The 24,581-nt window shown below is 38.3% G+C and overlaps 1 protein-coding gene across 14 annotated transcripts in view; it reads right to left on the bottom strand.

The window, feature by feature from the left end:
- lcorl (ligand dependent nuclear receptor corepressor-like) overlaps nucleotides 1–24,581 on the bottom strand; it is a 119,833-nt gene that overhangs the window by 45,487 nt on the left and 49,765 nt on the right. For 9 of the 14 annotated variants that reach the window (XM_043694090.1, XM_043694195.1, XM_043694204.1 and 6 more), the window contains one exon: nucleotides 12,405–12,501. In XM_043694090.1, coding sequence (XP_043550025.1) covers nucleotides 12,405–12,501 — 97 coding nt within the window. Of the gene's footprint in view, nucleotides 1–65; nucleotides 143–2,277; nucleotides 2,332–9,141; nucleotides 9,841–12,404; nucleotides 12,502–24,581 lie in introns of those variants that run through there. The other 5 variants (XM_043694096.1, XM_043694175.1, XM_043694154.1 and 2 more) reach the window with 4 other exon arrangements.

The following is a 24,581-nucleotide window of genomic DNA, read 5'->3' as shown; positions in this document are numbered from 1 at the left end:
ATGGAATGAAACGATGGTAAGCTGACGCAAGAGACTGGCACACAGCTATGGAAGGGAAGGGTCCACTCCTTTATTACAGGCTTGCTTGGGTAACATCACTGCTTCTCTCATTGTTTAAGTCTTTGAGTTCTGGCTGTTATTGCTTAAAGTTGCAAAAGGTTACAGTTCTGGTAGGGCAGGGTAAATGTTTGATTGCACTTTTAAAGCGGCCATGGCAAGAGCTTTATGTTATAGTTCAATATTTGTGTTAAATGTTTCTTGCAGTTGCTATCCGTGATAGTTGCTTGCAAAACAAAAAGGAACAACTTTCACAGTTTGAGCTTCAATTATTTTCCTTTCCAATTTACGGTATTAAAATGGCATTAAGTCCTCAAGCTTGTGTTAGTAGAAACGTGACGTTACCGCTAAACAAGTAATAAAAGAGTCAACCCTCTTTTTTTTTTCCAGGCAGGGTACTGCAATCACAACAAGCTAAGAACATTTTCCAAAACATTGCACAAAACATAAAGCACAGGCCACATTAATACCGCACAGTAACAATTCACAGTGACAATCCAAATGTGACATATTAGTGCTAATATTAATTTTAAACACATCTAAGCTAAACAGATAAAGGTGCAAAATTTGTTTTTGAACAACTGCTATTTATTAATCAACTTAAATAAATTAAATAAAAAGCAGGCACTGAATAAAGAGCATGATTCATTTTACAATTTTAATAATGTTTACGAAACTCTTTACAACTGTCCCTGCCTTAACACAAATGACCTCGAAATACAATTTTCATAGTTTCTTTCAAAGAAACTTGAAGTGCCAGAAGTGTCAATTTCAGTTAAAAATTACTTGCGTATGAATACTACTCAATTCAAGAAAATTTGACAAGATTCTATACTATTCACATCTATGTGAACCCAATTTTATTTATGGTGTAATCTGAAATATTCTGAATTGATTACATGTACATTAGACTAATATTCATCACTTTATGTTTGAGTATTGCTGAAAATAATAAATTTTGTTGAAATTTTGTCCTGCTGAGTGCTAGACAACTCACAGGAAATACCAATGGAAAAGGGAAAAACATTTGTAATGTATGAGAAAAGTGTAATCTGATCGGTTTACAAATAGACTCCAAATTTGATACAGACATTGCCACAGGGAATGCACCACGTAAGAGGACTGACAAAACTGCGAAGCTGTGATTATATTTTAAATCCGCTAAGTCAAAATATTTCTTTTTAAATTTTCTATTTTGTTCCAAGCAAAAACTGTGTTTTTTCAGCAATCCTCAAAATTATGTGCTACCAAATGACTATTCCTAACATGTATGTTATCTGATAAAATGTAGGTGATTTTTTGTGAATTAACATTTAGTTTATTAAAAACCCAACAGCCTTACCCTTTTAGAATGCATTCTGAAGAGAAAAAAACTTAAATTTTCAAAGTTTTAAGTTACGCAATAATATTTACAAGCAATTAACACATACCAAGATGCGTTTCCATACTCCGTTCATATTCCTAAACATTCTATTTGTCCTTCAAGTGCCAACATCTAAATCTAGTTTTAATAACGAATTATACATATTTCTTTTAAAGTTCAAACTTGGGAGCTTTAATCCAACCCCACCTTCTAACTATTTCATGAAGGACAATGTAAAATATTTTCCATACTAAATGAAAACAGAAAGAACTACAGATGTAAATCAGAAACAAAAACAAAATGCTGGAAAAGCTCAGTAGGACTGGTAACATCTGTGCAGAGAAATCAGAATTAACATTTAGTGTCTGGTTTACTCTGATGTCTCTTCACAGATACTGCCAGACTTGCAGAACTTTTCCAGCAATTTCTGTTTTTGCATGTGTAAAATGTTACATACTGGCTAATCAAAATGGTTACCTTATATGTTAATTCAATTTTGAAGGTGATAGAATTTAAACTTGCTTCCTCACACTGACCTGAAAAGTAGCATCCTCAATACCAAAAAATTGCTACACAAGAAAGGACCCTTCTTGAACTGTTCCAGGATTGTCAATTGTATGAACTGTCCCTGGAAGTTGTCAATTTAGTGGATCAAAAATTGTTACAAACCTACAGTTTGGTTTTCCCTCCTTTTTTCGGGGAAGGAAAATAATTTAAACAGAAACTACCAATTTTGTTTCTTTGACCGCTTTAATATTTTAAATGGGATAATATATCCAAATTGAGCTGGATTTGCTGTGCTGCAACTAGTGTAAATCAGTATTAAATTCTCATAAGACAATATGAGCCATAATTACCTGGTACCTGGAGATTTCCTCATGGCTTTGTCAGGTATATGTATTGCAAGACAGCTGTACAGTGTAGGAAGGGCAGATACACAATTTGCAATTAGACAGAGAATTAAGTGCAGGCCTGACAGTTGTTTAGAAGGGAATATACTGGGTTCTCACTTTTGCTGTAAGTGCTCCCAAGGACCACTGATCGAAACAGAAACATGTTGGGTTACTCTAGCTTTCAAAGCCTACAAAGACTATTTGTTTTGGTTCACATACAGAGAGAAATACACAAGTGGTCACTAGAAAACCCAATCAGTACTGAAAAAGCCACTGGGAGACAAGAAAAAAAATTACACAAAACTAAATTTATAGAATCTTCCTTCCATGAGCCCTGTACCAACTTAAATTTGTCAATTGAACGAATTACTGTAAATAATTCAAGCGACTTCAAGCATTATAAGTGAAGGAAAAATATGTACAACGTCAAGGAACTTGGACATAAAGCAACAAAACTAACTTGCCATCTTGAAATGCTTCGCAAAGTCTTACAGCATCACAATTTTGTTTTTAAGTTAATGAAGCACTTTTTGAAACACGGCCACTGATTTAACATCAGAAATGCAGCATGAACCAAAGTTCTACAAAGTTAAAACTCTCAAAACACCAGGTTATAGTCCAACAAGTCTACTTGGAAGTACTAGCTTTCAAAGCTCTCCTCCTTCAACAAGCAACGCTCCTGATGAAGCACCCTACAGCAACCAAATGAAGGAGCGATGCTCTGAAAGCTAGTGCTTCTAAATAAACCTGTTGGATTATAACCTGGTGTTGCAAGATTTTTAAACTTGGTCCACCCTAGTCCAACACCGGCACCGCCACATCAAAGTTCTACAAACAGCAATGAAATATATCACCAGTTGTTGATCTGTACTCTTAGGATGTTGGTTAAGGAATATACTCCCTACAAGGGGTGAATTCCATTCACCCAATTTCTCTATTGCATCTGTTTAGTCAATGACCCCTCCTGTTCCAATGCTTCTGAAATATCTGTCCTTCTCAACTGAGTATGCTCCTTTGCTGTTGGTAAGATTATTGTCCATGTCTATTCTGGTTGTAGACTTCTATGATTCTATATCTCCTTTTCAGAACCGCTATTTTGAAAGATTAGGGGAGTTATCTCCATGCAGTGACCAACATTATTCCTCAACTAACTTTACAAAAGTAGATTAAAACAAAGGACTGCAGACTTGGAGATCTGAAACCAGTGAAAACTGGCACTGCTGGAGAAACTCAGAAGGTCTGATAGCATCTGTGGAGAGGAAAGAGTCAAATCCAGTGACCTTATCATATTGCTTTTTGTGGGTGTTTGCTGTGCACAAATTGGTTGTCAAAGTTTCCAACATTATAACTGTGACTACATTTCAAAAATACTTCATTGGCTGTACTGTACTGCCCTGCCCTGCGATCATGAAATGTGCTAATGAAAATCTTTTTCTTTCTCTGGTCAACATCCAGGGCATTAAAAACTTACCTTTCAGCGAGATGATTTCTTTATTTATGTTTCATTCAACTTGGCACACTATATTCACTGTTAATCTGATCACCTGGTATTTTTAATTCTCTACACATCATCCTCTCTCATCTGTCCTTGCATTTGTATGCATTTCCAATGAAAGTGAACACAACCTTGATGAACAGCAACTCCTCTTTCAATTAGCTGCTTTACAGCATCCAACCTTAACTCAACCTTAAAGTTCTTGTCAAAAATGTTTTGATTATAAATGAGAATTGCACCAAACTCAGATTAGGTAGTGCTGATGATCCCACTTAAACACAATAGGTAGGGCTGTTTGGACCAGTAGGTTACCTGGCTTGCTTCTTCCACATTTGCTGCCTATACCAATATTATTTATTTTGCAAGACCTTTCCCTTTGATATCATGCCTTAAATATTTCTACATTGTCTCGTGGGCACAAATATTACTTTGCACTAGCAGCTAATTTGTCTCATTTAATGACTCCTGCTTTTGACCAGAGTTTTAGTAGCATGGAACAAAGCATTTCAGCTCATCATGTCCACACTGATCATCAACCATCCATCTGTTCTAATCCCATTTTCCAGCACTTTGCCCATAGTCTTACGGCATTTCACGTGTTCAAAACAGTTCTTAAATGTTGAAAGAGTTCCTGTCTCTACTACCATTTAGACAGAGTTCCAGATACCCAGTTTCAACTGGGTGAAAATAAAAACTCTTACATTCCTTTTAAACCTACTGCTCCTTCCCTTAAAACTAGTTATTAACTTCTTGACTAATTCTCATGAAACTCTACAATTCAAGCAGATCCTCCTCAGCCATCTCTGCTCCAAATAGAGAACATCACCCTATATAGTTTCTCTTCATAGCCGAATTGCTCTTCTGGCGAATCCTGATGAATTTCATGTGTGCTCTGCCATTTAATACAACATTGACTGAACTCACCTTTGCCTCAGCACTTTCTTGCCTGTTAATTTTAAAAAAAAATCTGTCTCATTTATTCAGATGCCCACCGTATTGTTGGGTAGTGAGTTGTACAGATTCATTACCCTTTAAGTAATTTATCTTCATCTGTGCTTTAAATCAGCAATCCCTTAGTCTAAAAATATAATCGCTCACTCTATTTCGCCACAAGGAGAAATATCTATTTCATGTTTGTCAATCCTCTTTAGCATATAACTTACCTCAATTCTATTTCATCCTTCTAAAATCCAGACAATACAGGCATAATCTGAACAATCTCTTCTCATAAACCAAGCCTTTGATCTCTGGAATAAATCTTTTCTGAACTCCAGCCAATGAAATTGGACAGGAATCAAAACCATATGCAGTAATCCAGATGTGGTCTCACTTCCTTACTTTTACACTGCACTAATATAGCAATAAATGCCAAAAATTCTATTTGCTGCAATTATTACCTGTTGTACCCAGATATTCATTTTCTGCAATACTCACTCAAGGACACCCAGATCCCTCTGCACCAAACCATTTGAATTTCCGTTTAGGTAATTCTCACAAAATGGATAACCACACATCTAACCATGTTAAGACTCTGCCAAACTCTGGCTCAAACACCTAAATTATCCATATAGAGCCAGAGATGCACAGCACGGACACAGACCCTTAGTCCAACTCATCCATGCCGACCACATATTCTAACCTAATTTAGTCCCACTTGCCAGCAGTTGGCCCATATTCCTTCAAACCCTTTCAATTCATATACCCATCCAGATGCCTTTTAAAGTGTTGCAATTGAACTAGACTCTACCACTTCCTCTGGCAGCTCATTCCATACATGTACCACTCTCTGCGTGAAAAAGTTGCCCCTTAGGTCTCTTTTGTATCTTTCACCTCTCACCTAAACCTATGCCTTCTATTTGTGGACTCCCCCATCCCAGGGAAAAGCCTTTGTCTACTTATCCTATCCATGCTCATGATTTTATAAACCTCTATAAGGTCACCCCTCAGCCTCCGACACTCCAGGGAAAACAGCCCCAGCCTATTCAACCTCTCCCTACAGCTCAAATCCTCCAACCCTGGCAACATCCTTGCAATTCTTTTCTGAACCTTTCCAAATTTCACAAATCTTTCCAATAGGAAGGAGACTAGAATTGCACGCAATATTCCAAAAGTGGCCTAACCAATGTCCTGTACAGCTGTAACATGCCCTCTCAAGTCTTGTACTCAATACTCTGACCAATAAAGGAAAGCATGCCAAACGCCTCCTTCATTATCCTATCTACCTGCAACTCCACTCTCAAGGAGCTATGAACCTGCACTCCAGGGTCTCTTTGTTCAGCAACACTCCCTAGGACCTTACCATTAAGTGTGTAAGTCCTGCTAAGGTTTGCTTTCCCAAAATGCAGCACCTTGCATTTATCTAAATTAAACTTCATCTGCCACTCCTCAGTCCATTGGCCCATCTGACCAAGATCCCAGTAATCTGAAGTATCTTCTTCGCTGTCCACTACATCTCCAATTTTAGTGACATCTGCAAACTTACTAACTATACATGACTTTGTTAATCGTCAAAGAATTCGAGCAAATTAGTCAAACATGATTCACCCTTCCTCAAACCACTTTCGACTCTGATAGACTGCATTATGACTTCCAATAATTTCCCAATAATATATGTTAAACTAACTGGTCTACATACTGGTTTCTACATTCTGCCTCTCTGCATTTTTCAATAAGGATGTTTCGCTTATATTTTTCTAATCAGTTGGAACCTTGCAAGAAGCCAGAGAATTGTGGATTATAATAAAATTATTGATTTACTGTCTCTGCTATTTGTGCTATCTTAACTCTCTAGTCTCATTCTTTAGGGGAACATTCACTTCAGCTATATTCTTTTTATATATTTACATAAGTCTTGATTATATTTTTATATTTTGCACTAGTTTATTTCAGAATTAACCTTTGCTCTATTGCTTTATTCAGAAACTCTTGCTGATCTTTGAAGTTTCTCAAGTCTCCAGCCTGCCACTGATCTTTGCAAAATGGCAATTTTTTGCCATTTTGTGTCATCTTTAACTTTGTTGCTTAGATGCTTTTTACATCCTCTTGCAAGCTTTCATCATCTTGATTATGTTTTAGTCGGGAAGAATTAAGTATCGCTATAAGACATGTGCACTAATCATCAACTGTCCTACCGGTTAGCTTTTCTGCATAGTCCAGTTGGGCCAAATCTGTCTTAAGACTATCTTTTTATTATTTCTCATTGCACCCCCTCCCACTTTTCTCTGGCTGTGGACTTGCATAAATATTGCCAATCTAAAACAGTTTCTAGTGCTGATGAAATGTTCTTGACATGTGCTGCACAACCTGAGTTTTTTGATTTTGTGAAACACAAGTGTTTAATAAACTTATTTCTTCAGAAATACCTTCCTTTTAGTCTATATACAACTCCATTTCACAAATTAAGTATTATTCAGCACAAGCAGGTTGACATAACGTTTGAAGGGTTTGGTGGAGGAAGACAGAAAACAAAAAGGAGAGGAGAGAATTAATCATTTGCCTCCTAAGAGAGCTCCTGTGGAAGGGAATACAGTTGAGATAGAACGATTTTCTTCAACCTGTGCCCCATTTGAGTTCAGCCAGGTGAAAGAAAAACACCAACAGACATGCATTACATGGGAACTAGGTTGAGACAGATTGAATTCTATAAATGAGATGGGAAGGAGGTGGAGGCAAGGCAGGGAGGCAAGAGGGGAGGGGGTTGGGGAAGGGGGAGGGAAGGGAAGGGCGAGTGGGGAGAAGGGGCAGGAGAGAGAAAGAGCTGAATCAATCTATGGAATGGCAGTTCAGACATCTGCTTAGCATCACCTGCTCAAAAGACAATTTGGTAAGAAATGCTGGGCTAACTAGCAATGCTCACATCCCAGGAATACATTTTTTCAAATCATCTCAGCTGGATTCGAGTCACAGCAGAGGAATGAACAGAGTGTGTTAATTTAATGCCAGAGTCTATTTTAAATGTACCAAAGCACATTTAATATTTTTAAATATGTAAAACCAAAATAGGCATAATTGCATGGATCACAGTCAAGCTTATTCTATGTACATTTTTCTCCAGTACGAGGGATCATAGTTTGAGACCTCAAAGTACAGAAGTATTCTGATCACACATCATCTTGTGGACTGTTATATAGAGTGTTTATGGTTTATTTGAAACATTTAAATTCACTGCTTTGAAGAGTGAACAGAATAACAAAATTATATAGGCTACAGCTGACCATAGTCTAATGCAATGAAAGGATGCCATGATCAGCTAATTCTCAAATCAAAAAGGGAAAGAGATGAACAAGGTACAAAGATAAACACAAACAGACTAAAACTGCAGAAATTCACCAATGTTCCTTCAAGATCATCTTCCGATTGACAACCACAACCATCCAGAAGGACTAATGGGAATACCAAGTTCCATTCAAAGCCATTCAACTTTGAAATATATCACCATTCCTTTCACTGACTAGGTCAAAATCCTGGAACTGCTTCCTCAACAGGATCTACTTACACTATGTATGTCTGCATATCTCAAAGTGGCAGCTCACCATCATATTAACAAGGGCAACTGGGATGGGCAAAAGCTGATTCTCACACCTTGAATAAACAAAACAAAATCTCAGCACTAGTTATTATACCCAGAATGAATTCTGGGTCCAAAATAGATAAACCCAGCCTATTCAGAAGGCACATTAAGGAACTGTGAAGGGATTCCTCTTGATGGTTTTTAACATATTTTCTTACATTTGACCAATGGCCTAAATTTAAAATCCTGTGAACATAGGAAGCCCTCTGGCTCAGTGAAAGCAATTTTTTGAAAAGCTAGGCCATTGCCAGCTAGTCCCTTTTCTAAACAAAGAGAAGACAGTATACAACAAAAACACTTACCAATAAAGGTATGGTAGTGATGTCTATAGTTGAGGACATGCAGCACAGTTCTTTGAGATTTGTAGAAGACAGTCAATCTAACAAATTGATAACTTTCAGAATTATTTAAGCTTTGGGTAAATAGGCTTGTGTGTTCAGATATGAATAATGGCTCTGAAGAACAAATCAAATTGCATTTGTATGCAAATTGTCCAAATGTGCTTAACATTTGAAAATGAATGTATAGAAACAGGAGCAGGACATTGAGTCAAGCCTATTTTGTCACTCAATGCAATACTGTTTATTCTACAATCTAACACCAAATTCTCACTTTTGTCTTGGATTGCTTAAGACTTCTATTCATTACAGATAACGCCAAGCTTAAATTTAAAATTAGCAATCAACCCACTGACATCAACTGTTTACAGAACAGTGAGCCAAACCTTTACTGCCTTTTGTACACAGTATTTTCTAATGCCACTCCCGAAAACCCGGCACTAATTTTTAGACTATATTCTGGATTCCTGAAAGCTTCCTCTGCAACCATAGGAAATTCTCTCCCTCCATCTATTCCACCTGTTTTACTTAATATCATGAAAACTCCCAAATAATCCTTAACTTTATAAATTCCAGGGTCTACAAGCCTCCATTTGTAATCTCTAAATTTAACATTAGGAATTCAGAGATCATTCTGGTAAATCTAGTTGTATCCTCAATATAATCTGTGCAAGGCCTAGAACTACCTAAAGTATCCATTTGTAGTTTAATCAGAGGTTCATATAGTTGAAGCAAAATTCTGCTCTCTTGTATTCCAGTCTTCTAGTTTGAAAAGCCACAATTCTTCGTTATTTTGATTATTTTCTATACCTGTTCATGACATTTTAATGATCAACGTAACCATCACATTCACAGGTGTTTCTACCACCAAAGCATACAGACAGACTAATGCATGCCATCTACCTGTGCATGGTTCAGAAGCAAATCCTTTAACAACGTCTTGCAAACCAATAACCACTATCACCTACAAGGACAAGAGCAGGTGCTTGGGAGCATCAACAACTGTACATTCCCGTCCTGAATTGGAACTTGAATCACCATTCCTTGAAAATCCTGGAACTCTCTTCATAACAGTGATCTGCACCACATGGACTGCAGCAGCTTCAGAATGAAGCTCATGGTTTCTAAGACAATTAGAGACATGCAATAAATACTGGCCCAGCTAGTGACCACCACATTCCAACAGCAAACTTAAAAGAAAGCAACTACAAGAGATAGCTATAGAAACACTAGTCATTTGAACTCAATGTGATATTTCAGTTTGAAATTTAGTTGGGTACAATTGCATTTTGTGTAAACATCCACGTCCACCCCTTGTTGTACAATCAATTGACGTGTCAGGAATGTGGGAGCAGCAGCTACAGGGATTTAGATATTGAACAAAAGGAGGACTTGCAAATGATTGCAAGTCTTTTATACAGGAATTTCCAATCCTGGAAATTCAGAAAATACCAGAGTATTCTAATGTTTTTGTACACACCATAATAACTTTGCTCAGGAGACACCTTTCTAATAGTTCCTACTTATGACACTCTGCAGACTTCCTTGTAAAATGCTCAAAATCTTTGCCTTGAGGAGCCATCCAAGAGGAAGGATAAGCCGTTTCCAATGGCTCTAGTTGCATATAATTTTGTTGATGAATATTTGCACCCATTTCTTATTATTTAAGAATGCTGAAGCCGTTTCATCTATTGACAACTCTTTTGCTTGGTACCCATGTTTGCTAACATCCATTTAAGCTCTGATGCAAGGTCATCAATCTGATAAGTTAATTCTCTGTCCACAGATCCTATTAGACCTGAATATTTCCTTTTATTTCACCCTCCTGGAAGCAACTTTGTCCCCAATGCTCCCCCTTCTGCAATCTAGAAATATTGCTATGAATCTGTCAAAACTTTGTCTGATGCAGTTGCATTTATAAGTCTTGAAATTCTGCCTCTTATACTGCCCAATCGGGTCACTGTGATACACAATAGTTATGAATACAATTATACTGGCACAAAGCACGTGCAAATTCAGCCATCGTGAAACGGAAGATAGCCTTCATAGATTAAGTGCAAGACAGTGGTCAGGTTTAATAATAGTTTATAAAAATAAAGTGGTCAGGACAGATAATTCAAGGAACAAGCAACTTAAAATAAATAGCAAAAATTTCAAAATAAAATTCAATATATAAATGGAGAGAAAAACCAAGGGAAAGAAAACTATTACAAACTAATAAAAAATCTACCTATGTTGCATTATAACTCTTAGGGTAACCATCTAATTGTAATGGAAGTTAAGATGATTGGAACAGTATGTACATATTTCTAAGTAATAAAAAATAACTCAGCTTTAATGCTTGACACTTCTGGCACTGTAAAAGAACGCTGTAGGATTACGCAGTTATGTATCGCTACAATTCTTGCATTAGTGTGAAAGACACATAAATGGCTTTTAGTGTGTATTTCTTTTTCAGTAAGAAAAATCTCTGCAGTAGACTACCAGTTATAGAATTATTGATTATGCGGGTGCCTTTAACCATTGACCCATGATAGATAACCCGGGCAATATATGATTACTACAGAAAGCAATGAGTTTTTAATAGTCATGGCACTTGTATATACTGACACTATACTTTGCATTTCTTTGGACATACAAAACAAAAAAGATTTAATAGCATTTACATTTGTTAGTTAGAAATACAATTTTTTAAAACAACATTGAGAATTTTTAAGTTAAAATGTCAAACCTATCACTTGAACTATTTTCAATAATTATTTCTTTGGTAGCAAAGTTAGGAAGCATATTAATGCGCAACATGCGATCATACTTCTCACTTTATACTTGCAGGTAGCTTTTAATTTTTTTGAGATATCGAATGTCTCAAATATTAAAACTTCAACTAACTTTTAGCAGTGCAAATGAAATATTTGCAGATTCAAGAAAACTGTGCTCAATAGAACTGGTGTAGATATTAAGCCTGTGATTAATCTATTCAAATCCATATTTAATCAAAATATTAGATGTGCAAACTAAGATTTGACTAAAATCAACAATCCCATATCTATCAATCTGATTGGATAAACTTTCAGCTTCCATTGAATTTCGACTTGACAAGTAAGAGGCATTCCAAAAATGAAAGTTTTCAGTAGTGCAATAGCATTTTTGCAAGTCTATGTTGAAATGATCAATGCAGAAAATCTTCCTAAACCGCAATAATCAGATACGGTAAGGTTAAATGTAACCAGACATGAAGAACTGATCATGCAGAAAATTACAACTGCCCAATTAGAAGAATATTTTTCCAATTCTGTATTGGAGAGATTTTAGGTAGATTATCTAACACGCATTGACCAGACAGAATGTTTTCATACATTTGCAGCATTTTCATTTCCAACACGATCTTATTTCAAGTGCAAATGACAAGTATAAATAGAACCCACAACTGATGAGTCATGTCAATAAATTGATTGTGGGTTGCTTACCAATCTAAAATTTGAAAAATTTTAACAAGCTTAAGGTACTTATAAATTAGTGAACTACCTTTCAAAAACTAGAACTGTAAATGAAAATCAGACAACAGTATCCTAAGCAGAATCATATAGTGCAGCTATGGCAAGAAAGGTTTACATTTAATATCTAAAAAAACAATTATATTATGACAAACATAAACCCTTTGGGATTGCAATTCTTCACTAATACTTACCCTGATAATTTGATAGTGGTTGATGCAGGACTAGATCCAGTTGATATGGTGGAATTTATGCTGTTCTTCTTCGTTGATAGATCGAGCACTCCATCTACTAACAGAAAATTTTATTCAAGTTTCCCTCAAAAAAAAAATCCTTTTCAGGCAACTGACCTTGAATAAGTAACATTTTGCTTTCCATTAAATAAGCCAAAAATCATGAAATTCTGGTCTAGAGATATTAAGAACTGAGCATTTTTATTTCAAATTTCTAAACTTGGCTTTTCAATATTTATATCAAGAACTAATCTAAGGACCTCATTTTATTTTGTCAAGCATAGATGAAAATGAGCTGGACACTTGGCTTTAAATTTTTACCTGGCAAGTTTTAATCCCATACCTGCTCACTAAAACAAAGGTAAGGAAATCGCTTAAATTGTTACAGCCAAAACATCCAACAGGTTCATAGAAATCCTAATATGCAGAAAGGGAAGATATTGCCAATACAAATCCTTCTGTCAAAAGGAACCGTCTAAACAAATACAGAAGAGACCATCACAATTGTTCTTGATTCTATTCAAGAGCTCTTCTTTTCTTGAAAGTCATTTATGAGAAATGGGCATCACTGACTATCCTTTGAGGTGGTGTGAGCTGCCTTCTTGAACCACGGCAGTCCACATATTGCAGGCCAACCTGCAGTACTCTTGGCAGGAATTCCAGCATTTTAACCCAGCAACATTGAAGGAATGGCAATATACTTTCATGTCAGGATGGGGAGTGGCTTGGAGGAGTTTTTTTTGCAGGTGGTGGTATTCCCATGTACCTGCTGCCCTCGTCCTACTAGATGAAATGGTCATAGGTTGAGAAGGTACTGTCTGAGGACCTTTGGATGAATTTCCCAGTGCATCTAGTAGATGGCACGCACCACTGCTACTAAGCAGCGATGATAGAGGGACTCTTATGCTTATGGATGCCAATTAGGCAGGCTGCTTTGCCTGGATAGTGTCAAGCTTCCTGAGGTTGTTGAAGCTGCCCCAATCCAGGCAAGTGAGGATTATTCCATCATATTCTGCACTTGCATCTTGTAGATGGTGAACTAGCTTTGGCGAGTCCAGTTGAGTTTCTGATCAATGATAACACCAAGGTGTTGATAGTGGGGAATTCAGTGATGGTAACACCATTGAATGTCGGGGGTTATGGTCAGATTGACTCTTATAGAGATGATCATTGGCTGGCATGTATGAGGTGTGAATATTACTCACCACTTGTCAGCCCAAGCCCATATTTATCTAGGTCTTGTTGCATTTGAGGCAGAAGTGAGGACTGCAGATGCTGTAAACCAGAGTTTAGATTAGAATGGTGCTGGAAAAGCACAGCAGGTCAGGCAGCATCTGAGGAGCAGGAAAATCGACGTTTCGGGCAAAAGCCCTTCATCAGGAACATGTTGCATTTGAACATGCTTCAGTATCTAAGGAGTTGTGAATGGTGTTGAACATTGCATGAAAACTTATGGGGGGGGGGGGGGGGGGGGTCCCACTTTTGACCTTGTGATGGAGTGACAGTCATTGATGAAGCAGCTGAAAATGGCTGTGCCTAGGAAACTACTCTGGAGGAACTCCTGCTGAAATATCGTCAAACACAGAACAACGTCAAACAACCACAACCTTCTTCCTACGTACCAGGTGACTAACCAACGGAAAATTTGCCCTGATACCTTTTGCTTCCAGTTTTGCTAGGGCTCATTCTTGTATTCAACTCTTTTGCTCATGTTTGAACCAAGGCAGTAATAAGGTCAGGGGTGGCATAGAACCCAAATTGGGTGTCACTGCTAAGGTTACTGCTGAGCAGCTCTGTCGATGACACCTTTGACCATTTTACTGAGGATTGAGAGTAGACAACTGGACGTTATTTGGCTGCGTTCCTTCCGCTCTGTGCGCACAGGGCACCCTAGAGCAATTTTCCACATTGTTGAGTAGATTGTTGAGTATAGTGTTATTGCTTGGCTAGGAATGCAGCAAGTCCTGGAGCACAATCTTCAGTAGTATTGATGGAATGTCATCAGGGCCCGTAGCCTTTGCAGCCTCCAGTGCCTCCCACTGTTTCTGGACATGACATGGAATGAATCAAATTGCCTGGATGCTGGTGACCACTGGAGGAAGCAGAGATGGATAATCCACTTCATACTTCTGGCCAAAGACTGCTGCAATTTCTTCAGGCTGATCTTTTACATTGATCGTTGGGCTCTTCCATCATTGAGGATGGGCAGCCTCCTCCCCCAGTGAGTTGTTTAATTGTCACAACTGAATGTGGCAGCACTGCAGAGCTTAGATCTAGATCCACTGGTTGTTTGGTATGCTAGTTGTGTTTGGTAGCTCCACCAGGTTGACACATTCTTAGGTTTGCCTGGTGTTACCACTGGCATGCCCTCCTGCACTCTCCATTCAACCAGGGAGTTGATCTCCTGGCTTGATGGTAATGGTTGTGTGGTAGATAGGCTGGGCCATGAGGTCCCAGATTGTCTGGGAGTACAATTCTGCTTTTGTCGATGGTCCACTGTGCCTCACGAATGCCCAGTTTTGAATTGCTATATCTGGCCGAAGTCTATCCAACACAGTGGAGGGTATCGTAACTGTGAAGGTGGGACTTTAGCTCCACAAGGACTGCGTGGTGGTCACTCTTGCTGATACTGTCATGGACAGATGCATTTGCAGCTGGCAGGTCAGTAAGAATGAGGTCAAGCATGTTTTTCCCTGCTGTTGGTTCCCTTATCACCTGCTACAGACCCAATCTAGCAGCAATGTCCTTTAGGATCTGACTAGCTCCATCTGTAGCATTGCTGCCAAGCCATTCTTGGTGGACGACATTGAAATCCCCCACCCAGGGTATATTTTGCATCTTTGCCACCCTCAGTGCTTTCTCCAAGAGGTATTCAACATGGAGGCATAGGGACTCATCAGCAAGGGAGGGTGCTATGTGGTAATCAGGTTTGTTTGCCTGTTTAACCTGAAGCCATGAAACTTCATGGGTTCTAGAATCAATGTTGACGGCTCCCTAGAGCAACTCCCTTCTGAAGGTATCACACTGTATTGCCACCTCTGCCGAGCCTGCCTTGTCATGGGACATGACATATCTATGGATGGTGATGGTGGTGTCTGGAACATGTCGGTACAATTATGCCAGGCTATTGCTTGACTCATGAGAGACAACTCTTTCAATTTTGGCACTAATCCCCAGATAATCATAAGGAGGACTTTGCAGGGAGGACAGGGATGTTTCTGCCACTGACTTTTCTGGTGCCTAGGTCAATATCAGGTGATCCATCCGGTTTCATTTCTTTGTTGAGACTCCATAGCAACTGATAAAACCAAATGGCTTGCTGGGGTATTTCAGAGGGCAGGTATAAATCAACCGCATTGCTGTGGGTCTGGTGTCACATGTAGGCCAGACCAGGTGAAGATAGTAGATTTCTTTCCCTTAAAGACATTAGTGAACCAGATGTATTTTTCTAACAATTAACAATGGTTTCATGATCATCTTAATTCAAGATATTTTTAAAAGTTTAATTCAAATTTCACCTTCCCACCTTGGCGGGATACTAACCGGATCACCAGAACATTAACTGAGTGTCTAGATTAATAATCTAGTGATCCAAGAGGGGCACTGGCTTCCTATTTATGGATAGGCCTGTTGAAAACACCAGTAAACTTCGCACAGTCAGGAAGGAGTGATTTCATCAAGAGTGAGAGACAGTCCGACAGAGTAGAGAGTCCTGGGAATGGAGGTAATATAGGAAGTTGGCGCAGAGGGGAAGAGATGCTTTTTGCTTTGTTCGGCTTGTAACTTATAATTGTTTTATTAAACAGAATAAAATGAAGCCCAGGATCAGAGGCCCAACACGAAAAAGATACAGATAAACTGCAATTTTACAACTTGAAATTGGCAGATACAATGCTGTGGGCAGAGACACATGGCTGTAAGGGGATCAGGGCTTGGAACTAAATATCCAAAGATATATGCTCTGAAGAGAGGACAGCAGATTGACGGGGGCTGGGATTGCCTGATTAGGAAGCAATTAAATTAAATCAATAAGTGATATAAAGTCAAAGTGCAGAATCTGTGTGGGTACAGTTGAGAAACTGCAAAAGGTAAAAAGACCTTGACGGGAATTGTAGACAGGTCTCCTAGCAGTAGCCAGGATTTGGAGAAGAAAATAAATCAGGAAATGGAAAAGGCACTTAAGAAAAGCACCATTACAGTAATCATGGGGAATTTCAATTTGTAGGTAGACTGGGAAAATCAGATTGGTAGCAGGTCTCTAGAAAAGGAATTCATGGAAGAGTTTTGGACCAGCTTGTGGTAGAGCCCACTAAGGAACAGATAATACTGGATTTGGTGATGTGAAATGTGGCAGACTTGGGGATCTTAAGATGAAGGAATCCCTAGGAAGCAGTGACAATAATATGGAATTTACCCTATAGTTTGAGGGGACGAAGGTAGAATCAGGTGTAACAGTATTATAATTGAGTAAAGGGAACTACAAAGACATGAGGAAAGAGCTGGCCAGTGTTGATTCGAAGGCGAGCCTAGCTGGGAAGACAGTGAGCCGCAATGGTAGATGTTTCTGGGGTAATTAGGAGGTATTGCAGAGGTTCATGCCAAAGGTGACAACGCATATCAAGGGGAGGATGAGCCAATCATGGCTGACTAGGGAAGTCAGGGACAACATAAAAGCAAAGGAGAAAGCATATAATGGGATGAAGAATAGTGGAAAGCCAACAGATAACTCTAAATAAAAAATATGGGGGGGGGGGGGGAAGGATGGAAAAAAATGATGAAATATGATAGTAAGATAGGTTGTAACATAAAAGGTGATTTTAAGAGTATTTTATGTATATTTATATAAAAGGTAAGAGAAAGGCAAGAGTGGAGAATGGACAACTAGAAAATGGAGAACACCACCAGACAAGTTGTAATGGGAAACAAAGAAATGATAGAGGAAGTGAATAGGTACTTTGCATCAGTTTTCACAGTGAAGACACCAGCAGAATATCAGAACTTTGAGTGAGTCAGGGAGCAGAGATGAATACAGTGGTCATCATTAAGGAGAAGGAACTAGGGAAGCTGAAAAGTCTTAAGGTGGATGAACCCACTTTGAGCACATGGATTATCCCCAGAGTTCTGAAGCAGATTGTGGAGGCATTGGTGGCAATCTTTGAAAAATCACTTGAGTCAGAGTGTCCCAGATGACTGGAAAATGGCTAACATAACAAGGGAGAGAGGCAGAAGACAGGAAGCTTTAGGTCATTTAGGCTGACCTCAGGCCTGTAAAGTTTGAGGCCATTGCAAAGTATTTCGAAGTGCATGGTAAAACAGACCTAAGTTAGCATGGCTTCATCAAGGGGAGATCATGCCCGACAAATCTGTTAAAATTCTTTGAGGTAGGAAGCAAGTTAGAAAGAGGAGTGCCAGTAGCTGCTTTGGATATTTGCATTTCCAGGAGTCTTGCGACAAGGTGGCACACTGGATACTGCTAAATAAGTAAGAGCCCATAGTGTTAGGGGCAAGGTACTAGTATGGACAGAAAATCAGGTGACTGACAAAGCAGTGAGTAGAGGTAAAAAAAGGACATTAGATTCTTAGTTCAGAAGTGTCTCAAGTTTAACATGTAACTTCCTAATTTGAAGAACTTGCAAGTCAAATGCAATGTTAGCATTCATTTCAAATAGGTTAGAATACAAGAGCTGAGGTGTACTGTTGAGGCTGTATAATGCCATTTTTCGAACATTGAGAGCAGTTTTGGTTCTCTTATCTAGGAAGGATGTGCTGGCATGTGTTCCCAGACGAAGCTTACAAGAATGATTCTGGGGAAGAAGAACTTGTCACCTGAGTGGTTGAGGATTCTGGGTCTGTACTTGGAATTCAGAAGGACAAGGGTGGAAATCTAATTGAAACTTGGAGAATACTAAAAGGTCTGGATATAGTGGATGTACACAAGATGTTGCAACAAGTAGGAAACAGTAGGACCCAAGGACACAGCTGGAATGAAAGAACAACCCTTTAGAACTCAGATGAGGAAGAATTACTCCACCAGGAGATGGCTAATCTGTGGAACGCACTGCTGCAGATGGTTATGGAGGCCCAATTATTCAGCGCTTTTAAGACAGTGATAGATAGATTCTTGACTCGTTATGGGATCGGAGGTTTTGGCACAGAGGGTGGAGTTGAGTAGCATTACCAGCCACGATTGAATGGCGGAGCAAACTCAACAGGCTGATTGGAATCATAAGACCATAATATATAGGAGTGCAGTGCAGAGTTGAGCCAAACAACAGGAGCAAATCATAAAAAAGAAAATTCATGATCCAGAAGGCCATTCAATCACCTGACTCCACCAGCCTAATCCCAGATTTTGATCTGCATTCTTTAGGTTACACACTTCACAACTAGATTAAGCAGAGTTTGACTCCTTATTTGTAAGCCTACTCCCCAGCATTACCTCCTCAACACTAATCAGTTAAAAATTTACATCTCCCTATGTGTCCTTTGGATTATTTTCTTTGGATCAATCTCTCCTCAACCAGGTTTGGACTTGAGCATGGCAGGGGATAATGTTTTTATTAAAAAAAGGACCAAAAATAAGAGGCGGCTGTTGAGCTATTTCTCTTGGTAACAATGGTAGTAGAGTAACTTTCAGAAAGATAAAAACATAATCCTGAAGGATGAATTATATTAATTGATTTATACACCATTCACCAAAGTTGAAAAAGCAACGTAAAAGCAACATATAAAAAGAATTAGAGAATGGATTAATAAAACAATCATTCAACTACTGTTAGAAATTGGACAGAGCAGAAGGAATAAGGAAATGGGGGTTCCTACAATATTTACACAAGTATTTTCTAAGACAATTTATAAGAAAACTAAAGATAGGACTTAGTAATGGGGAACAAAGATGCGAAAAGTAAACATTGGAAACATCAGGCAAAAGTGACCGTAATCTAAAATGCTTTAAGATAATGATAGAAAAGGACAAATATGAGAAAACTGTTCAATTAATCCTGGAGAAAGGTTATGAGAATAGAACACGGGGGGAAAAAATGACAGCAGAATCAGCAAACAGGGAGCATTTAAAATAGCCTTCATTGTGTAAGAAAAATACATTCCATTAAAGAACTAAACAAATGAGAATCCACAGATAAAGATTTAATTGAATAAATGAAAGTGAAGAAAAAAAGCATACATTGAGTACACAGTTAACAAAGGGGTGGGTAATAAAACAGAATAGAGATTAGCAGCAAACAGGAACTATGAAATTAAAATTGTCAAGGAACAAAAAGAAATGGCAAAATATTAGTTTAAAAAGATAAGAATAGGAAGACTTAAAGAAGGACAGAACAATATCATAGTAAAAATAAAGAATCCAGAGATATTAAACAATTGTTTTGCATTAGTATTTGCCAGGAAAATTAAAACAGGTAGATATGATATTGTTTGTTTCATCATTCAAGAAAATTAAGAGTTTTTAATACAGAGTAAATACAGAGAATGCATTCTCTTGGGAAGAGGAGTATAATTCAAGGCCATCAGTACAAGATGTTCACCAACAAATCCAATCGAGACTTCAGAAAAGAAAATCCAAAAGGCAAGAATGTGGAATTCTACCACAGGGAGTGGTGAAAACAAATAAGGAAGCATATGGTGAAAAGGAAAAGACTCTCAAAGGCAGCCAACATGCAGTCATGGATTGGCTGGATTGAATTATTCTTGAGCCATATATCCCATTTGCAAGAACTGGATAACATCCCTGTAAATCTTTCTTTAATACAATGGCAATAGCAGATTTGTTACCCATCAAGTTTGGTTTTGCTATTACCAAACATGCTTACATGCAATTGAACAGGCAGCTGGATGAAGAAATATGCAGGGGAATCAATAATCTTAGCAGTATAGAAAGAAGCATTCACGGAAGATGTCCTAAGCTTTGTAAGACTTACCGACAGAATAGTTCAGTCACAGTCACTGTGGTTTATTCTGGTAAACATTCAAGGCTTAGCACGAAGCATCAAAATAAATAGCAACTATTTAAAAATTGTTTTTAAATCCTCATCCCCAACAGGACTTCGACCGTTCCCCAAAAGTATGGCCATGAAACCCCAGTAGTACAATATATGCCATCCATTGCCAGAGACACAATGAAGGGAAGGCACAGATTGAGGTTTACAATTTTCATCTACAGCACTTTGATATAACAATCATAATTTCTTTACTTGTGCTGCTACCTGAACTTAATATAAACTCTCAATGAAAAAAAAAGTCAGATGTACAGCACAGAAACTTCGGTCTAACTCCTCCATGCCCACCAGATATCCTAATCTGATCTAGTCCCATTTGCCAGCACTTGGCTCAAATCTCTCTAAACCCTTCTGATTAATGTAATCATCCAGTTGCCTTTTAAATGTTGTAATTGCACCAGCCTCGGCCACTTCCCCTGACAGCTCATTCCACGCATGCACCACCCTTTGCGTGAAAACTTGACCCCTTCGGTCCCTTTTAAGTCTCTCCCCTCTCACCCTAAACCTATGCCCTCTAGTTCTGGACTCCCCCACTTCAGGGAAAAGATCTTGTTTATTTACCCTATCCAAGCCCCTCAATTTTATAAAGCTCTAGCCACTGATACTCCAGAGAAAACAGCCACAGCCTATTCAGCCTCTCTTTACAGCTCAAAACCTGCAACCCTGGCAACATCTTTGTAAATACTTTCTAAACCCTTTCAAGTTTTACAACGTCCTACTGATAGAAAGGAGACCAGAACTGCACACAATATTCCAACAGTGGCCTAACCAACATCCTGTACAGCCGCATCACAGCCTCCAAACTCCTGTACTCAATACTCTGACCAATAAAGGAAAGCATACCAAACACCTTCTTCACTATCCTATCTACCTGCGACTCCACTTTCAAGGAGCAACCTGCACTCCAAGGTCTCTTTGTTCAGCAACACTCCCTAGGACCTTACCATTAAGTGTATAAGTCCTGCTAAGATTTGCTTTTCCAAAATGCAGCACCTCGCATTTATCTAAATTAAACTTCATCTGCCACTTCTGAGCCCATTAGCCAATCTGATCAAGATCCCGTTGTAATCTGAGGTAACCTTCTATACCTCCAATTTTGGTGTCATCTGCAAACGTACTAACTATACCTCTTATGCTCGCATCCAAATCATTCACATAAATGACAAAAAAAAGCTCACTCAGCACCGACCCCTGTGGCACACCACTGATCACAGATATCCACCTGTCTTCGACCTTTGAACCAGATCTAGTTACCCTCACCTCCTGCTCTCCTGGGCAAAGGTTTTAAACTATCAAAGCCAAAAATGGCTTAATTACCTACATCGATTTCCTAAAGATATTCAATACAATGCCACATAACAGCCTTGTGAAATAAAGCAACACAGTAACATCGGCCGAGTGATAGGAAAAGATAATTGTTAATGGATATTTTTCAGGCTGGAACAATGTTTACAGTGGCATCCCCTAAGGGTTAGCCTTGGAATCTTGCTTTTCCTGATTTATATTAATTGTTCTCAACCCTGGACTGTAGGAAACCATTTCAAAAGTCGGATGATTCAAACTTGACAGCTTCGTAAACTGAGGAGCAAAGTGCAGAACTTCAAAAGTAGACTGACAAGTTTCTGGATTGAGTGATTAGGTAGCAAATGAAGTTCAATGCAGAGAAATGAGACGTACATTCTGGTACAAAGAACATTTCAACAGTATTAAAAAAGGGTGCTACTCTAAAGGGTATACAGTAGCAGAAAGACCTGGGGGTACTGGTGTATAAGTCAAGGTGGCAGGACAAGTGGAAAATGTAGTAAAGCATTCAGTATCCCAGGGATTAAATAGTGGCTGAGAATATAACACCAGGTGGATTTGGCAGAATCTGTATAAGACACTAATTAGCAGCAGTACTGTGTAGTGTTTGGACCCTACGCTTTAGAAAGGACTCAAATGCATTCAAACAAGCACAGAACAGGTTTACATAAAAAGCTCCAGAGAAATTGGGACGGATGTCCACAGAGACTAGAATGCTTAGGGCAAACTTCATTGAAGTTTCAATGTCATGATTGATCTGGAGACAGCAGACAGGGATAAACTTTTGCCATTTGCACAAATTGATAAAGAGGGCACAAATTTGAATTGATTTACAAAGTAAGTAAATGAGAGAGGAAACATATTCACGCAAGTGGTTTGGTTCTGCAATGCTTTGGCTGGAACTATAATGGAGCCAGTTTCAATCAAGCATTAAAGATGGCATCAGATGTTTATCTAAATAGGAATAACATGCAGGGCTCAAGAAAAGGCAATAAGTCACAACGCTCATTTGGAGAACAAGTATGATCACGATGGGCCATATGCTCTTTTGCACTTAATTCTGAGATTGTTGTTTCCCCATTCCTTTTTCCATGTGATGGCTGACCAGAAATTAACAACAGCTTACCATTAGGTAACTCTGACCACATGTGACAAATTGTCCTGCTGTAGGAGATATACAGAATATCTTTGAGGTCTACAAAACAACACAACTGTATTGCACTTAACAACCCAGGCAAACAAATCCTGAACAACTGAAAAAGTAATGTTCAAGTGGATAAGATTAAAACTGAAAATGTTAGTTGCAATGTTCTTTTCAAGTCACTTTCTCTGTAGGTTTTTTGGTTGTAATGCACTAAAATGGATCAGCCAATAAGAAAGCATGACAAACTTAATACAAAACAAGCTATACAGAGATATTTCACAGAGATCAAGGCTACACAAAATTCAACATATTTTTTAACACAAGTTGGATCAATGTTCAGCTGATTTGCAGAGTATAGAATTAAAACTAGAATCTGCATCTTCACTTGTGGTCTAAAATAGGCTGGATCTTCAGTAATACTATGATACAAATTTAACTTAAGAACTAACTGCATTTTATGTTCCGAGATGGCGATCACTTGTGCTGTAATCTGTAGTATATTCAATCTCACGTAATTTCAAGTCTCAGTTCCACAATCTCTTCAGCTTTTGAGAAAGGATTTTAATGATGTGTCTGTCTGTCTTATAGTAGTCTTTTAGACTTTCAGTGCATCATTCATAGATGAGCCAGATGCAGCAAATTAAATTTAGAAAACTTATACAATTTATATATTAGGGAATAAAATATAAATTGTCACTGCACAAAAACAGGTAATAGTCAATGCAGACCTCTGTTACTTTGGAAGATAGAGTTTTAAAAGCATCTCATAACATGTTTATAACAATTATTCCAAAAGGAAAACTTCCCTCCAGTAAACAAAACCAAATTCCCTATCACTCAAAGCTCAGGGTCTGAGATGGTTATAGTGAACATCCTGTTTACGTTAATCTGGATGTACAAATAGTTCTCTTTGTGCAGTACTCCTCCTTGCATCAAAGGAATAGAGAACTGGAACAGGGTCAAATTTCAGAGAGAAATTGTAAACAAAGACATTGGTTATTTATACTACAGGTGAAAATATTTCTTTGAGTGGGAATTCCATTAGACATCTCCCTTGATTATTTCACCTCTGTAGCTATTCCGTTACGTCTATGGCCACGGATTAGAAGTTTTAAAAAGGTACCAACTGAGAGCCCATGCAGTCCTTAACCAATGACAAGTTCCTGTGTCCACTTCACCATTTATCAACGGTTCCTCTATACAATATGCTTATGATTCAGTGAATGATGAAAATGTGCTAAAATATTTCAATAGAAATAATATGCCTAGGATTAAGAACAGTCATCCAATTGAGCTGCCTTGGTCCGGACACAATGGGGAGGAAAATTGGATATAAAAAAACCATTTTTGTTTATTTGCATAGTTTGATTGATTATAGATTGTGACAGTTAATTGGTATTTGGAAAGGGTGGCAGAGGGGGTACAGAGAAGGGAAATTGTTTAAATTCTCAGTCAGAGTGTTCCTTGACTACCTAAATTGTGGGCATGCACTTAGAATTGATAGAATGCAAGAGAGAGTGACACAGTATCACTGAGATGCAATGAATTCAGATCTAGCCATAAAATGAACACTAATGATTTGGTGGTGGCTTACACAGAAAAAAATGGTGAACATTTGGGGTAACCTGCTAAATTATCCTTTGCCCCCAAATAACGTTTGGCTCAAGGATTTCTTTC

Source organism: Chiloscyllium plagiosum, chromosome 1, assembly GCF_004010195.1.
Source record: "Chiloscyllium plagiosum isolate BGI_BamShark_2017 chromosome 1, ASM401019v2, whole genome shotgun sequence".
NCBI classification, from domain to species: Eukaryota; Metazoa; Chordata; class Chondrichthyes; order Orectolobiformes; family Hemiscylliidae; genus Chiloscyllium; species Chiloscyllium plagiosum.
The sequence above is the reverse complement of the archived record's forward strand: the minus strand, read 5'-3'. Positions and strand labels throughout refer to the sequence as shown.